The following is a 17653-nucleotide window of genomic DNA, read 5'->3' on the forward strand; positions in this document are numbered from 1 at the left end:
CACAGAGGTGACCAAAAAGCCCTCAGGGAGCTTAAATGTCAAGGGGGAGAGAGATACAATAAACAAACCAGTAGATCCAGAACTCACAGTCAGGTAATGGTTAAGTGCTATAAAGAAAAATAAAGCAGGATAAGAGGAAAAGCAACAATGCGGAGTAGGGCGGTGCTGTAAAATAATAATTCTTTTTTGTTAAAGACATGAAACTTGTAATTCAATTAATGTCCCTTGAGTGCCTCTACGCACCAGGTACGGGGCTGAGATGCTGATAAGCCAGGCATCCTCCTTGACCTTGAGCCACGTAAGCGCTGCCTGGGCAGTGTACACAGCCAGCCGCTGGCCCTCCACGCGGGCACCTCTGAGGCTCAATGTTTATTCCAGCCACACTGCCTTTACTCAAGAAGGTTCTGGAACTCCACTTGGGCAAGGGCCAGCGGGCAAGCCTCCCTCGAGGGAAGGATCCAAGTCACTGTTTTACAGTCAACGCCTCGTTTTTGACCAAAAACGGAAGTGACTAGCTGCATCATCTGACCCTACCCTCCCGACTGGGCCCTGAGGGTTCTTCATACTCAAAAGAGGAAGAAACAGGGCCGTTGAGGACAGCCGAAAGGAATGTGCTGACTGTAGACGGGCTCTCCAGCAGCTGCTCACCGTTTACAAGAGTGTTGTCATGTTAGGGAAGCACTTATAACCCGATGTGAAGAAAAGAAAAAAGAAAGGAAGAGCAGGAGAACCCATGACAAAAGTGCTCATAGGATTCTAATCTCATCAGGGAAAAAGGCCTAGAAGAGAGAGATGGGGAAAGAGGCCAGAGGCCAGAGGTCAAGGCCAAGGCAGTCCCCTCTGGGTGGCAGGAGAGTGGAAGGATGTTTTTTCCTTGTTCTTTGCGTTTTCTGCAGTTTGCAGTGGTCTGCAGTTAACAAAGATTGATTGTATAATCAGAAAAAAAAAAAAAAAAAACTAAAAAAGGGAAAAATTAGTTGCGGGGTTGAGAGATGGCTCAAACAATTTCTGAAAAGTAGACACACTGTTGGCATCGAGGTCCTTCCCCCATGATGACAAGGGAAGGACCTGGGCAGCCGGAACTCGGAGCAGAGAGGGTTTCTCCCCCACCTGACACGACGGGCTGCATGATAGTCTGTCTTTGGCAGGGGGAGGAGGGTGTTCAGCTCCCTCTCTGGTCTCTACCCACCAGAGGCCAGTAGTAACCCCTCCCACCTCAGTCGTGACAACCAATCGGTGCCTGCAGACATTGCCACGTGCACCCAGGAGACACAAATATTCCGTAGTAAGAATCACCGCCCTAGGTTTCAGGTTCCTAATAAAGAAACCAGAGTAAATAAAAATGCTCTTCACCTTCCAGGTATGAAGGTGACGAGCCAATTTATCAATCTCTTTGCCACCAAAAAATAAAAAATTCCTAAAAGTCTGTAAAATGAATGTGCCTGGGAAGAGACGTCTCCCCACCCCAAGCCTGGATCCTGTTACATCTCCCCTTCCCCACCCCGATGACAAAGAACCCCCCAAAACCAAACCCTCCCCCTTCAGCCTGGGTGTTCTAAAAATGACCTGAGGGAGCCAACAAGAAAAAAAAACCCGGTTCCCTAGAGGAGAAGCCAAGAATGTGGTTCAAACTATTCCAAGGTCAGTGGCACTTGGAGTTGGCCGAGCAAAACGAGACCCTGACGCTGAGCCTTATCTCCCGGGGCCTCCAGGGAGGTAGAAAGAGAAGCAGCTGGACAGCCCAGTGTCATTTCAGACCCATAGGCTGAGGATGGCTGCGTCCCACCCGGCAGGAGGCTGAACTGGGGAAATAGCCCCACAGTGGTGCTGGGGTGGTGGGCAGTATTTTCATCACCAAGTCAAGTGCCAACGTGCACAAAAAAAGAAGAAAAAAAAAGAAAAAAATTGGCAGCATGCCAGGTTCCACATAAACTGTTTTGCACACGTCTGGGGCTGGGAGGGAGGAAAGGGAAAGAAGCCTTCTGCAACCAACAACAGAGTTAAGGACATTCCCTGCTCACCTAGACAGAAAGGGGAGAGAGAGATCGCATTCTAGGAAAAAGACTGTAGTCCACATGTGTCAATTTGGAAAGCACAAAGGGTCATATTTGCTTAAGTGGAGCCCACCAAGCACAGGTCAGTGAAAACAGTAACGGTGAAGTCACCCCACCCATCAGGTGACCTTGGATTGACTCAGGCTAAGTGACAATCAGAGGAAGGAGACTGCAGCAAGAAGACAACAGGCTAGACTTAAGGCAGAACTTTCCAAACACAAGAACATGAACGTGTAGAAACTTATTCCACCCGGCGAGCTTCAAAGCTGAAGGGAGGCTGGGCTATCTCGCACTGGCCAAAGGAACCACTTTTCTTTTTAAAACCGCTAAAGTTCACAGCGGCACTATTCATCACAGCCAAAAAGTGAAAGCAATTCCAAAATGGTTCATCCACGGATAAATAAATAAATAAAACATGGCATGTCCCCACAATGGGGATATTATTCAACAATGGAAAGGAATGAAGCGCAGATCCGTGCTACCACACAGACGGACTTTGAAAATGGCACGCTAAGTGAAAGAAGGCAGTCACAAAACACCAGGTGTTGCAGAATCCCACGTACAGCAAATGTCCAGGAGAGACAATCTATAGACTAGTATCTACAGGCTGCCTAGGACTTGGGGAGCTGGGGGGAAACAGGGAGTTACTGCTGATGGATACGAGGTTTTCTTGCAGGGTGATGAAAACATTCTTAGATTGACATGGGTGACCCTGAATATACTAAGATCACTGGATTGTCCACTTTCATTGGGTGAACTGTATGGCACGTGAACTAAATCTCAATAAACCACTTATTAAAACCATTAGCACCCCTGCAGCCAACTGTCAGAGGAATGAACAAGCCCCCACCCCTGGCAGACCTGGAGACCATGAAGGAGCAGAGGACGGAGACTTAAGGGACCCACCAGCAGCTGCTGTGTGTCCTTGACCAAGTTGCTTCCCCTCTCTGGCATTCACTGGCTTTCCACTGCATTTAGACCAAAGCCCAAGCTCCTCTCCCTGAAGGCTCTGGAGGGTGACCCCTTCGCGGCTTCATCCCCCACTCCCACCCCCACCACTTGCACACCGCGGTCTGGCCACACTGGCCTCCTTTTTGTTCTTCAAACAATCTGAGTGCACGCCTGAGGCCTTTACACTTGCTGTTCCCTGTCACAACACTGTTGTGACATCTTGCTGACCCCTTTTCATGCCAATGTCACCTCCACCGAGCGCTTCTCTGACCACCCTGCCTGAGTTGCCACCCCTATCACTCCCAAGCTCATTCTGTTGCATTCTGTTTTATTCACAGCACTTAACGTGATATGAAACCATCAATGTTTATTCATTTGTTTACTGCCTTTCTCTCCCACTAGACTCTAAGCTCCATGAGGGTGGGTATTTGTCCATACGTTGCTCACTTCTGTCTCTCCAAAACCCAGAATAGTAATGTTATGCGCTGAATTGTATCCCCACCCCAACCCATATGTTGACGTCCTAACCCCCACTACTGTATATGACTGTATTTGGAAACAGGGTCTCTGCAGACAGAACGAGTTAAGACGAGGTCATTAGGGTGGCCCCGATCCTATATAACCGGAGTCCTGTTAAAAAGGAGGACGTTTCGAGATGGACACACACGGGACAAACACCATGTGAAGATAAAGGCAGGTATCGGGGGGGACGCTCCTGCAAACCACCAGAAGCTGGGAGAGAGGCCTGGAACTCTCCCTCACAGCCCTCAGAAGGAACCAGCCCTGCCGACACCTTGAGCTCAGACTTCCAGCCCCCAGAACTGAGACAAAACATTTCTGTGGTTTAAACCACTCAGTTTGTGGGACTGGTTACAGCCCTAGGAACCTAATACGAGTATTTAACACATAGTAGGTGCTCAATCCATACCTGTTGAAGGACTAAATCAGTGACTAGCATGTAGCTTTCTTATTGATCAGCCCCTTTCACAGAGAACGACCCGCCTGCCCCTGGCATAGAAGGGACAAGTTTCTTTAAGCCTCAGTTTCCTCACCAGTGAACTGGGAGTCCTAATTCTACCTCCCTCATGAGCCATGAGTGGGATTCAGCGAGATGATTCCTGTGGAGAACAGATGCTCCATCCAGTGAGCACACAGTAACCATGTGCTGTGTCGTAGCTGTGTGCCTTCACGTCACAGACACCAGTGACAACTGTGCCCGGGGACTGGTGCATCAGGGCAGCCCTGCGGCCCCACCCTCGGTCACAGCTACCTGACACCCGGTGGGGACGCACCGCAGAGGTTCAAGAAGTCTGTAATTAGCTTCTGGAAGAGGGAGCTCGGGGTAAGATAGGTGACCGCTGTGTAGTTCACCCTTTTTAGCAACAGCTGAAACCAAAGCCAAAGAGGCATCAGATGACCTCTCCGTGTTAACACAGGTCAAAGCTTGGAGAAGGGCGGTGAGCAGAGATTCATCTGAGCTGCCAGTCTGACAGATGAAACACTGGGCAACCTGGAAAGGCTGCAAACCAATCCCCTGACTTTTAAAACACCTGACAAAGAGAGAACAGGATTTGTAGAAGTCTCCCCTGCCTGCTTCAAATAAAGCAGGGTGAGGTCCTGGCCCAGAATTCAAAGGGCACCTCTAAGACTGTCACCGCTTGAGCCCTAGCCTGGGAGGAGAGACGGGGCTCGGCGGCTGGGAAGTGGGCAGGTCTACCAGGTGCCAAGGGAGTGGGGTGAAAGAGAAGCAACTTTTCCCAGGGGAGCAGTGACAGCAGCTGTCATTTACGGAACACCCTGTAGTGGCACCAGGCCAGAGGCGCCCAGTCATAAAGCACATTAAATCGCCATCTAACATAAGAAGGTCGGTTCAGCTGTTATTCTGCTTTCTCAGTGAGGAAACTGAGGCTCAGAAGGGGTTTGAGGTCACAGCTGGTAAGAGCAGCGGCCGGGATTCAAACCCAGGTGCTGCCAACTCTGAGCCGGCACACTCAACCAGCTCGCCTCACGACCCTCACAGCTGGAAGACGTCCCATGGCACCAGCTTCCACAGCCTTCTTGGAAGCCAAGAGGACTAGAATTATCATTGTCCCTATTTTTGTCAAGAGGGCACTGAAGCACAGGAAGCCCAAAGCCACATCACAGGACAATACTGGGACTTGCGCCCGGGCGGGCTGGCCAGGCCATACAGCCCTGGGACTGCCCCCACGTCACTCTCAGCTCAGCCCTAAGAGGGTCAAGACGGTCCTTCCAGGTGGTTCCTGAGGGAGCCTGGCCCAGCCCCGGCCCTGACAGCTGCCCACAGCGGATGGGAGCCTCCAGGGGACACGGGGAGCCCTGTGAGACCCCCACCTACCGTCGTCCTGCTCCTCCTGCTCCTGCTCGGCGCTGGCGTAGGTGCGCAGGAACTCGGCGAACGCGCCGTCCCGGGCCAGCAGCTCCTGGTAGGAGCCCATCTCTGAGATCTTGCCGCCACTCATGACGATGATGATGTCCGTTTGAGGCAGGAAGCTGATCCCGTGCGTGACCAGGAGCCGTGTCTGGGGGCAGAGGGGAGGCAACGAGTCAGCGCACGTGTGAGAAAGGGACCACCCCCCTCCCCACCCAGACAGAGGAGCTCCAGGCGGAAGGCAGATGTATGCCTGGGGAAGGCACGCAGAAATGCCCCCATCTGTGGGTGCTTTCACACAACACCCACGTGCCAGGAGCCGGGGTGAGGGGCAGGGAAGGAACCAAAGGTCCCTGCGCCAGATTCCAGGGCCAGGGGAGAAATGAATGCCATGAGAACAACACTGAGCTGCGAACACGGGGGAGGGGGGGGGGCAAGCAATTTCCACCAGAGTGATGGGAAGGGCTATTTTTGAACAACAATCTGAAGAAGAGGAGGGAGGGAACGAGGAATGTGTCGATGAATAAAAGAATAACACTGATGCAAAATAATTTATACAAAATGGCTGAAGTTTTGAAGCAAACCCCCAGAAAACTATACATTTTGTATTTGTGTATACATCTTATGTGACAATCTGAAAGTTTGGGAAGACACTCATCAGATTATTTACATGAGTTGACAAACATTTTCTTAAAGGGCCAGATGGTCAGTATTGTCAGCTTTATGGACCCTCCGGGGCCCCGGCAACTACCAGCTCTGTGGTTGTGGGATGGCAGCCGTGCACAGGGCATAAACAGATGGGCTGGCTGAGTTTCCACAAAGCTTTACTAAGGGACACTGGTATTTCAATTTTCTTATGTTACAAAGTTATTTTGCTTTAGATATTTTCCAACCACTTAAAAACGTAAAGACCTTTCTTTCTTAGCTCAAGGGCCATACTAAAATAGGGAGCCGGGCACATTGTTGGCCCCTGCTCGAGAGAGGGGAGCTAGGGGTACAGGATGAGAGAGGACCAAGATTTTTAATTTACATACACTCTGAGACTCTCTGATTTTACTACCGTGGGCATGCGTTACTTCCATAACAAATTTCATTTTTAATATTTAAAAATTAGGTCTACATAGAATTTTTGTGGCGTGTACGGGAATGTTCATAATAGGTTAAGTGGCATGAAGCTTACTATGTATATGCACGACGTGACAACCCTACTAAAAAAGTTGACATACACCTAAAAGACTGGAAAGAAATCACAAAAACCTCTAAGCAGTGGGAGGATGCGTAATTGCTTTTGTTTTTCTTTTTCATGTTTTTCTGAATCTCCAATATTTTTCCCATGAGCATGTGTTACTTTTGCAATCAGGGGAAAAAAACAAACAAAGGAAGAACCAGTACTCCCCACTACCACCCCATAATTTCCCTAAAAAATAATCAAAGAGGACAGGACCATTTTTTTTTTCCGTTCGGGTCAAGGTGTCGTGGCAGTTTTCCTGCTCCAAACCTCTGTCCCTCGGCCCACGGTGACCTCAGCAGGGAAGGCAGAGCTGCCTGTAGGCCACCTTGGGGTGGGATTTTCCACTGCAAAGCCCCCCCACCTGTTATTAAAGCAGAAAGATGGGCCTTTTTTGGCCAAGTGGAGGCAATGACCCAGTCAATGCCGAGGACCTTCCCCCGCCACAATGACAGGAGCAAGAAGGCTGCCCCGGGAAGGCTTCCAAGGGAAGCATTAGAAATGTGTGAAGTCCAAATTAAAAAAAAAAAAACAAAAAACCTAGGAAGCGAAGGATCCCCAAAAAGGACACCTTGCGACTTAACCAAATACGAGAGGGGAGCCCTGCCCCTCCTGCAGGTACCTTGTTCTTCAGCAGCCCCTTGGGACCAACCACATTTTCAAATATGTGTTTTCCCACGTGGGCGTCCACAGCCGAGAGGGGGTCGTCGAAGAGGTAGATGTCAGAGTCACAGTACACGGCCCGGGCCAGGCTCACGCGCTGCTTCTGGCCCCCAGACAGGTTCACGCCCTGGGGAGACACACAGCAGAGGGTGGGATTCCTGGGCAGCCTTCAGACAGGCAGAGGGGGGGGCCGGCTGGGGATGCCGCAGACCCAGGCTGCATGTGCCTCCGTTTGTGCAGCGGCATCAGACGGCACCTGCATGAACGCGGGTTCAAGTCCCAACATGGGCTTTAGCCTCAACTGTAAAACAGGTGGAAGAGAAAACCTGAGCCTCCTGCGAGCGGCTGAGCAGCTAAGCCCAGGACAGATGGGTCTTCAGCAAAGCGTGGCTGGTGGCGCTGAAGGACACTGGCTACAGGACAGGCTCCTGATCTGAGTCTGAGGGAAGGCACCAGAGGACGTGGTGCTGACGTTATTACTGCTGTCACTGTGAACTCTGAGAGCGTCCTCGCTGCAGCAGCCGCACACAGTCCGGGCAGGCTGTACCCCGGAGGCCCTGGAACACAGCCCCCCGCCCTAGCAGGAAGGGCCCCGTTTTCTAATTTGCTCCAGGGCACTCTGTGGGCCACACAGCGGCAGCCCTGGCCCTTCACTAGTCCAATGTCCTTTCCCTATGTGGCTGGGGAATCAAAGTGGCCCCTGCTGGGTTAACTGCCCAGCCTCCCCATGCACCAAGGTGGGGTCCTGGCAGCCAGGTTCTTTTGGATGGTCCGTCTGGCCACAGTTCTTTGGCCCAGGGGCAGACACCAGACCCAAGTTAGGCTAATCATATTCTCTCCCTCTAGATTTCTGTGCTGGGACCCACACAGGGAGACTGAGGAGTCACTGAGGGGCAGAAACACTTAAAAAAGGGGGGGGGGCAAAAAAACCCAAAACCCCCAAACAAACAACAAAGCTGATGTGCAGAAGAGCAGAGACAAAAGACAGGAGGCACCAGGCTGCCTGTCCCAGCCCCTCTGTGAGCCCCCACTATATTCCATCCCTTGAGTTTCCCATGATGCATTTATGTCCATAAACTCGGTTCTCATTTTCTCCTTATATTAGCTCAGGCTTCTTTGCTACTTGTAAACCCTGTTCATAATTTGCTTTTTCTTTCCGAGGAACGGCAGATTTCCCCCAAATAAAAGAAATTGTTCAGCAACTAAGGAAGGTGGTGGAGCCACTGGCTTGTGAATAAAAACAGAAAAGCTTTTCCATGCGGCAATGCAACATTTGCACTTCCTGAGTGTGCACCAGGTGGCCACCAGGGGGCGCCAGAACAAGCAGGCCAGGCAGAGAGGAAAACATGTGCAAAGGCCCGGGGGTGGCAAGGGGGCTCAAGCAAGTCACTTAGCCTCTCTGTGCCTCTTTTCTTCAACCATTAAATGAGATAACAGTAAATCCTGTCTCACAGGCTTGCTGTGAGAATGCAATATGTGTAAAATGTGTAGCACAGTGCCTGGTGGATAGCAAGTGCTCAAAGTGTCAGCTACTGTATTATTTTTATTATCACTGATTTGAAAGAGACTGGACATTTGAATCACTGACATCCCTCCTCCCTGTATAGTGGCCTCTGTCATGGGATGTTGCAGTCACATGGCTACAAAGGTAGAGTGCATTGTCTCTTTGAGCTCAGCCAAGTGATCTGCTTTGTTAGTGGAAAGGACAGTGCACTTTAAGAGACATCACATTATTTTTCGTTCTCTTGGGCTTCTGCTGTCATCATGAGAAGAGTTCTCCCCTAGGGAGCTGCTGATCCCATAGCCTAGGCCCCAACAAGAGGTGGGGCAGACCTGAGCCAAAGCCACATCTTGGAGCCCAGCTGAGCTGGCCCACAGCAGGGCGCAGAGCCACCCAGCTGAGCCCGGTCAGGGTCAGGCAATCGCAGTTGACTATGCCCCCAAATAGAGGAATGAGTGTTTAGCATCATAAACCACTGAGATGTTTGTGGTTGGTTGTTACATAGCAATAGCTGACCAATACAGGGGCCATGTTGATGCCACACTGACCTTCTCACCAATCTCTGTCCGGTCCCCACTGGGCAGGATTTCCAGATCTGGGAGGAGCGCACAGCCTTCTATCACAGCGTTATAATATCGTTCCTCTAGCTGGCGTCCAAAAAGGATGTTTTCTCGCAGAGAGTCATTCTGAATCCAGGCCTGCTGGGGGACGTAGGCCACTGAGCCCTGGATGGCAAATGGAGAAGCAAGCAAGACAGAGAGACAGACTTGGTTAACAAGACAGCAGCCAGCTCACCCACAGGCCAGAAAAACCCTACTTCACATGACTTTCACCATGCTTACTGTTTCAACAAGAGGGAAACTGAGTCACAAAGGGCAACGGATGCAAGAGGTGAGATCAGAACCCACGCTAGGTCCATCACTGACCAACACTGGGAGTTCAAGAGCTGAAATCCTTATTGGTGAGATTATAGTTATGTATTTAGTAAATATTCACTGAATGCCTCCAGCAATGAACTCCTGCCTCCCGAAAACAAGAAGTTCTTGACATGTTAAAACACACACACACACACACACACACACACACACACACACACACACACATTTGATTACCGTTATGGTAAATGCTGAGAGAGAAAAATATATGAGACCTTTAAACAGGCCTTTAAAAAGAAAGACCTAGTTAGGGACATCATGGAATGATTTCTTGAGGAAATTTCCTGGATGAAATTTAAGTAAGGACTTCTGTATCAAAATCATCCATTTCAAAAGCTGTTGTCTCTTTATTTCCGCATAATGTTAGGTGTCAAGAAGGGCATGAGAAGAGGGCTAGGCACTCCCTCACCAGGGCGAAATAACCGGTCACAAATCAATCTGTGTGTCTAGATTCAGGGCACCCTGAACTTCCAGATTCATCACTTTTCTATTGAAAGGCTTTTTCCTTTAAAAGAGTGGTTCTCAACTGGGGGGCAAGTGTGCCCTCCAGGGGACATCTGACACTGTCTAGAGACACTTTAGGTTGTCAAAACTGGAGGCTACCACTGGCATCTAGTGGGTGGAGGCCAGGCATGTTGCTCAACATCTTACAATGCACAGGGCAGCCCCCACACAGAATGACCTGGCCCCAAATGTCAACTGTGGAAATCAGGGTTAACACGAATCCTACCGTGATGTGTAATTCTCATCCAGTAACCTAGCTCACGCTGCCCATTAGTCTTACTTTTGTAACAAGTACTTGAAAGTAATGACAGAACATTTCTTAAAACAAGAGCTAGATGTCACTAGTTTGAACCCAGCTACTGTAATGTATACTTTCTATGAGTTCATACTAATGCATGGAGAGAAAGAACACGCTAGAAGGGCTCATGGATAAAGAGACTATGAGATGCACAGAGAGAGAGACAGAGAGCTGACCAGGGACCATCTGTGTGTTTACTACATATTCACTGAGTGCTTACTACATGCCGGGCACTATTGCAGGGGCTGGGACCAGCAGAAAATAAATGACACCAAAATCTTGCCTCTAGGATGGCACAGAGAGAATGAGAGACAAAGAAAGAGAATGAGAGAGAAGGAGAAAGCAACCTTGCTGTTCTCGCTTCATGCACAGGGACCGTCATAAAAAAAAAAAGAAGAAAAAAGAAAAAACCACCCCACCTCACACTTGACCTTCCTCTCAGGCCATCAGCTCCCCCAGGGCCCCCAAGTCCCCCCGTCCTTGTCCTACCTTGATAGACACGTGCCCCTCCACTTTGTCCATCTCGGCCAAGAGCGCTGAGAGCAGAGATGACTTTCCACAGCCCACCTGTCCCACCACGGCCACCAAGGAACCTTCCGGAATGGAGAAGGTGATGCTGAAATGACACAACACACCCTGCCTCAGCCCACACTCTCGCCTGAACGAGGTCCGCTGGGCTGGTGTCCCATTCCCCTGGAGCTGGATTGACCCTGAGTGAACCTTTAAGGTCTGGGATCCCTCCCGCCATTTCCACTGCTGAGCGCGGTTCGGTGAAAAGTCTCAGACAGCCTCCTGTGTCAGGCATGGGACACGTGCTGGGGTGCCAGTGCATCGTAGAAAGCGGAGGCAGTGGGAGACCTGAGCGACCAGCAGAATGTGGGGGTACTAAGGTGCAGTGGGGCAGAGGACCCCTCCAAATGAATTCTGGGGGAAGAGTAAGCCTGGGCCAGACACAGAAACCAGAACAGCGTAAGAAAAGGCCCAAGGCCGTGAAGTAACAGGTGTGATCAGGAATCCACATGCTGATGGCACCAGATGAAGCAGGGAGGGGAAAGGCCAGCCCTGAAGAGGCAGGTGGGTGGGTGGGTGGGTGGTGGCCGGGCCTGGGCAAACCTGAAAGGATGCTGTACTGCCACGCCCAGGCTGCACAGCCAGGGGCCCTGAAGCGTTTGAAGGGAGGCCTGACAGGGATGAATCTGAGTTTCAGAAACACGTCTCTACTGAAATCACTCTTGGACAAATATCGGTAAGCAACATACACTAAAATAAGCTCAACGTTCTGCCAGCAAGAGTGGCTATCACATGACAGGGGACACCAGCTCGCTGCTCTCCTGCCGACAGCAGAGTCAGAGCTGTGGTTTGAGCCACCCAGGGAAGGATGGGCACGTCCAGGGCCTCACCGTGTTAACTCACAGTGGCTGCTGCTGTGTTTCCCCAAAAATAAGAGCTAGCTGGACAATCAGCTCTAATGCATCTTTTGGAGCAAAAATTAATGTAAGATCCTGTCTTATTTTATAATATAATACCGGGTCTCATAACATGATATAATATAACATAATATTATATAATATAGTAACATAATACAATGTAATAATATATAACATGACACAACACAACATAACATAACATAATATTGGGTCTTACATTAATTTCTGCTCCAAAAGATGCATTAGAGCTGACTGTCGGGCTAGGTCTTATTTGCAGGGAAACATGGTATTACGATTTTCAACATAGTGGTGCAAATGCTGTTCGATTTTGCTGTCACTGACTGTTTGATTCTTGGGAACCTGCTGCATGGTTACAGCGATGACTCATTTGTTCCTGTGCAGTCAGGGGAATGGATTAGGGGCCCAGTGAGGCAGCTCCTGCGATCATGCAGGCGAGACCGGAATCTTTTTAGAGGCTGAGGAGAGAGAAGGTTTGGAGGGACAAAGATTTTGAGAGTCAAGGGGAGGGGGGGGGGCGTGACTGGAACAGGAAAGCCTTTGATTGTGGAAGGTCGGGGGAAAGGCTTGGGGCACAGATATATTTAGTTCTGGAGCAGACTGAGAGAGAAAAGCTAACACTAAACCACTGACCCAAGGAGGGACTTCCTAAACATGCAATTCCACCGTGAGTTTCCAGGGAGGTGTTACACAGATCCTTATCTCTGGGGGGTTTGAGCCCTGCAGACAGAATACAGCAGTAATACCCCAGGAAGGGGCTGTTTGTTCAGGGGGATGGGGGATAAATTGGCCCCTAAACAGGCCCCTTCTGGCCCTGTGTTTTGGGGACTCCTTAAGGAAACCTAAAAGCCACCAAGCAAGGCCTCCAATCAGAAAGAAGAGGCACTTGACAAGTTGCTGGCAGAACCAGGTCAATTCCCTCCCTGGACACCAGTGCTCTGTGGGCAGAATACCAGACGGGGAGGTGGTGGGAAAGGGTGAGCCAGGCCGCTGGGGGACCCTGGAGAGGACAGAGAACAATTCCATCCTGAGTGCAAACCCAGCAGACAACAATTCCTTTCAGCAGACCCAAGCCTGCCTGCTGCCATTGGCAGCATCATAGCCTGGGACCCAGCCTGGCCAACCAGTGTGCTTGGTCCCTCCTGGCACACTGATTGGGGGAGAGGCACGTGACCCGATTTGGGCCAATCAGAGGCAGGCAGATCTGCTGAGGTAGGAGGTACACCTGGAGTTGATGGGGCCCATTTGCCATCATGAGGGGAAAGGCCATCTGAGAAGGAAGCAGCACTGAGGGAGGCGTGGAACAGAGACAAGACGGGGACAGTCTGAGTGGCACCGAGTCCCTAGATCACACACACTGTAACGGAAAGTGGCCCTTCTCAGTTATACGAGCCAAAAATGTCCTTTGGTTGCCTAAGCCTATGTGTGCAAAGTTCCCGTCACTTACAATCCCAGGGAACCCTCTGTGCCAGGCACACTCTCACCTACCCCTCACTGCAGCCCAAGCAGGTATGGCTGGACCCATTACCTACATCAGGGGTGTCAAAACTGCAGCCCACAGGCCAACCGCGGTCCACAATCCACTGTTAATTCCAAAAAATATTTAGTTTTCTTAAATAAACCAGGTGAGGCAATACGTACTTCACCTCGAGTGAGTGGCCGGCTGTTTGTGTATTTTATCGCATATGACCCTTGGTGAAAAACGCTGAAAAAAGTTTTAACACTCCTGACCTAGATGGATACACTGAGGCTCAGAAAGGCGAAGGGATCTATTCCAGGCCCCAGAGCTGGAGCGTGGCTAGAATTCGAACCCACGTTTGACCAGAGCCCCGTGGCTCTCTCCAAGGCCTGGCTTACCCATTCAGTGTGGGAGGGTCGTTCCTGGCCCACGTGAAGGTGGCATTCTTCACAGTGATGCTGTTCGTGCCCCCACCTGGAAAGCACCAGATACAACACATGAGGCACAGATGAAGTCAAGGGACTGAGTGTGAGCAAGAGGCTCTTACTTTTTTTTTTCTAATCAAGTAGTTCAACCCCAGATGCTAGACACTTCCTCGAGGCATTATGTGGTTGCACTGGTCTTGCTTTCTAAAGAAAAGTCCCAACCAGCAGGTCTGGAGGCGGCCTCAGACCCAAAAAGCAGAAGGAAACCTCCAGAGGGCTCCACCTTGAAAGACAAAAGGTTGTGCCATTCCGACGCCCATCTCGCACAAGTGGGGAAACACATGGGGTTACTCAGGGCCCTTCCTCTAGTTCAAAGCAGGAGCCCCCCCACCCCCCCACCCGGATTTCAGGGCTGCCTTCTAGCTCATCTCCCTGCATTCTCTCTCTCTCTCTCCTTTCTCATCCTCCCTCCTTCCTTCCCTCCCTCCAGCCCAGGAGCAATCAACAGTGAAAAAGCAGGGTAAGGAACAGGAAGTGGGGAACAGGAAGTGGGGTATCACGGCCTGGGGGGAGGGGAGTGTTTCGACAAAGCAAGCATTATATGCAGGGCTCTGTGTGATTCAAAGGCTTCAGACACCTCTATCTTCATTTACTTTTCCTTTTACTTTATGTCTTTCACTTAAAAATTTTTGACTCTATTTCTTCCTTTGATAACTTCACACACACACACCCGTCTTATCTCTGGGTGGTTTAAAGGTGGCTCATAATTAAAGTCTCCCACACATCAAAGAAACAAAAATCTGTGGGGAAAGTAAGTTACTGGTTAACCTAACTTAACCGTCTCCCTTACCATACCCACCCACCCACCATGCACCCCTGAAACAGAGAACAAAGAGGAAATGGGAAGGTGCTATTTAAGGAATTGAAGAAAAGCCACTAAATCAAACAAGCTAGTGAACCAGGAGACCTGGCACCTGGAGAGTGCAGATAAATATCTCAGAAAATCAAATCGCCTAGGAGACTGCCATTGGGACTGGTGGGGGGGGGGGGGTGGCACCAGGAAACCAAGGGGCTTTTCACCTTGACACTGTCAGTGAGCTGTAACAACCACAGAGCAGCTACAACACTTCACCGGCTGCCTCAAAGTTCAGCCCTGTGTTATGCAGAGAAATTTAACCCTGGAATAGATGGCATTGTTCCTGCATTCCTCTAGGGGGAGAGGGACATGGTCCTCAGGACAGCAGAACCTGGGTGACCACAGGCCAGGGAAGTCAGAGGAAGTGTCCAGCATCCAGTGAACAATGATTCTCAAAGGGGGTGACTTTGCTCCCCAAGGGACATAATTTCTGGAGACATTTTGGGTTGTCAAAAGTGGGGTGGGGGTTACTGGCATCTAGTGGGTACAGGCCAAGGATGAGATTCAATATCCTATAATCAATGTCCTATAATCAGCCCAGAACAAATAACGACCTGGATGCCAGCAGTGCCTCAGCCGGCTGGGGAATGTGGCCCTAGACGGCTGAAATGAAAATGCCTCCGGAACTTCTCACTCACTAGAGAAGCAACACTGCTTGTGTAGCAGGCAGTGGGCTAGGTGTTTTACATACCACTAAAGACATCTGAAAGCCTACTAGGTGCCCAGGCACCGCTCACACATTATAACCGACGTATACACACATTTACTCCTGTCACTGTATTAACTGGGCTCTGGGGCCAGACTGTGTGGGTTCACATCCCTACCCTGGCACTTCCCAGCTGGATAGCTGTGGGCAAATTACTTAACGTCTCTGTGCCTCACTTTCCTCGTCTATAAAGCAGGACCAATAACAATCGGATCGGCCTCATAGGGCTGTGATGAGGAGTAACTACACAGAGAGTCCTTAGAACAGTGCCTGACACATAGTAGGTGCTCAATACATCTCAGGGGAAGAGCACAGGTTGTACTGATGGGCTGTGGGTGTGCGTTCTGACTCTGCTTATTAGCTGTGTGACGAGTTACTGAGGCCAGTGTCCTCATCTGTAAAACGGGGGCTTCCACGCCCTGCTCCGTGCGCCACAGGGAGAGCAGATGGGCTATTACGTTGACGTCCTTAGACCAGAAGGAGTATGGCGGGAGTGACATGACGTGGAAGTGTTCACTGCGGTCAGTGGTTATTAAGTGTGTAGCGATACAGCCATGGGTCAGGGGGCTTGAGCAGGAAAGGATCAACTAATAAGCTACGAAATAAACAAACCTCCCAGTAAAACTCCATATAACGCCCTGCCAAAGAAGGGTAACTTCACTCCCATTATCCAGACGGGGAAACTGTGGGTCGGGCAGTGAACTGACCTGCCCAAGTCCACACAGCTGGCCAGTTTCCAACGTCCGTGTTCTGCCTGTCCACCCACCCAGGACGATCAAGGTCAGGGCCCCCCGGAAGCCTCGCCCAGGGGCTGCCGGCCTCTCAGCAAGAAAACAGAAGTGCGAGTTCACGCCCCGGATGTGTAAGATAAGGCCCTACCGTCCACGGCACTTTGCAGAGATCCTGCCGCCCGCGGCCTCGCAGACAAGCTGCTGGGCACAGCCAGACCCATGTGACAGGGCTGCCACCCCGGCACAGAGGGACCTAATACACACACCGTCTTTGATGGGCGTCCGCTCGATGCTGTCGGGTTCCAGCTCCTCGTGGGACAGGAAGATCCTGAGGCGTTTGAGGGAGACACTCGCCTACGCAGAGAGTAATTACAGGGGGCGGTTATTTTTAAAAGCATATCTGCAAAACAGACTGGAGACTAACTTTGCACGGTTCCCCCTGCGGGTCGTGTCGAGGGGCCCACACCCTCCCTCATTTCTGAAGGCTCATCCTTGCGTACAGTGAGTGTCCGTCTTAGAATCAAGAGTAAAACCAGTTTGGGTTCTTGGTTGTTTGCCTTTAAAAGCCAACAACAGGTATTAAAAGAGAGGGCAGGGGGACTGTCCTGGATGCAAAGGGACTTAAGAGACATAATAACCAGAGGCAACAGTCCCGTTGAAAGGCACGTGCTTGCAGCCAGGAGATAAGTAAGTCCTGGAGAGCCAACCACAGCACAGTGATGAGAATCAACAACACCGGATTATAAATGCCCAGGTTGCTCAGAGACTAGCCTCGCAATGGTTCCCACCACAAAAAGGGAAATTATGTAACAGCTATCGCTAGGTAGTGATGGATCACACTGCAACTGGTCGTACACGTTAAATGTACACAATGCTACATGTCAATTATATCTCAATAAAAATACAGTTTTAGAAACCCACAATGGTACTGATTTAAACAGCCCAACTGTAAAGACATTTCTGACAACCCCCCCAATTTTAATACAGACAGAATATTATTTTACGAAATTACTGTTAATTTTGTTAGCTGTGGGAATGGCGTTATACGCATGTAAGAAGAAATGCGTGCTTTAAGTGTTTCCAGGTCAAGTGTCAAGAGCTTTGGGATTTGCTTTAAAACTCTTCAGCAAAGAACAAAAGGAAGGGAGGGAGGAGGAGAAAAAAAGGATTAGATGAAGGAGGTGGGGCAAACGTCTAAGCTGGGTGCTAGAAGCACAAAGCTCACCATCGTATTCGTCTCTACTTCTGTGTACACTTGAAATGTTTCATAATAAAAAGGGGTTTTATTTGCTTGTTTATTTTTTGTAATAAAAGCCTACAGCCAGAGCTGTACAGTCTTCAGGCTGATTCGTCCGTGAGGCTGAAAACGGGGTTTGCAAAATGAATGCGTCCAACGCTATGAGAAGCATATGAAAAATACCATGGGCAGGAAAGTGGCAGGAGCTTCA

The 17653-nt window shown here is 50.2% G+C and overlaps 1 protein-coding gene across 2 annotated transcripts in view; it reads right to left on the reverse strand.

Moving 5' to 3' along the window:
• The window catches only part of ABCC1 (ATP binding cassette subfamily C member 1 (ABCC1 blood group)), a 114547-nt gene that overhangs the window by 21286 nt on the left and 75608 nt on the right, over window positions 1-17653 (reverse strand). For both annotated transcript variants that reach the window (XM_074322977.2, XM_074322976.2), the window contains exons 14-19: window positions 16472-16559; window positions 13826-13901; window positions 11013-11139; window positions 9335-9511; window positions 7245-7412; window positions 5362-5545 (exon numbers count right to left, since the gene is read on the reverse strand). In XM_074322977.2, the coding sequence (XP_074179078.2) occupies window positions 5362-5545; window positions 7245-7412; window positions 9335-9511; window positions 11013-11139; window positions 13826-13901; window positions 16472-16559 (820 nt within the window). The remainder of the gene's footprint in view (window positions 1-5361; window positions 5546-7244; window positions 7413-9334; window positions 9512-11012; window positions 11140-13825; window positions 13902-16471; window positions 16560-17653) is intronic.

The sequence above is a fragment of the Rhinolophus sinicus genome, chromosome 10 (genome assembly GCF_057876585.1).
Source record: "Rhinolophus sinicus isolate RSI-liver-muscle chromosome 10, RSI-T2T, whole genome shotgun sequence".
NCBI lineage: Eukaryota > Metazoa > Chordata > Mammalia > Chiroptera > Rhinolophidae > Rhinolophus > Rhinolophus sinicus.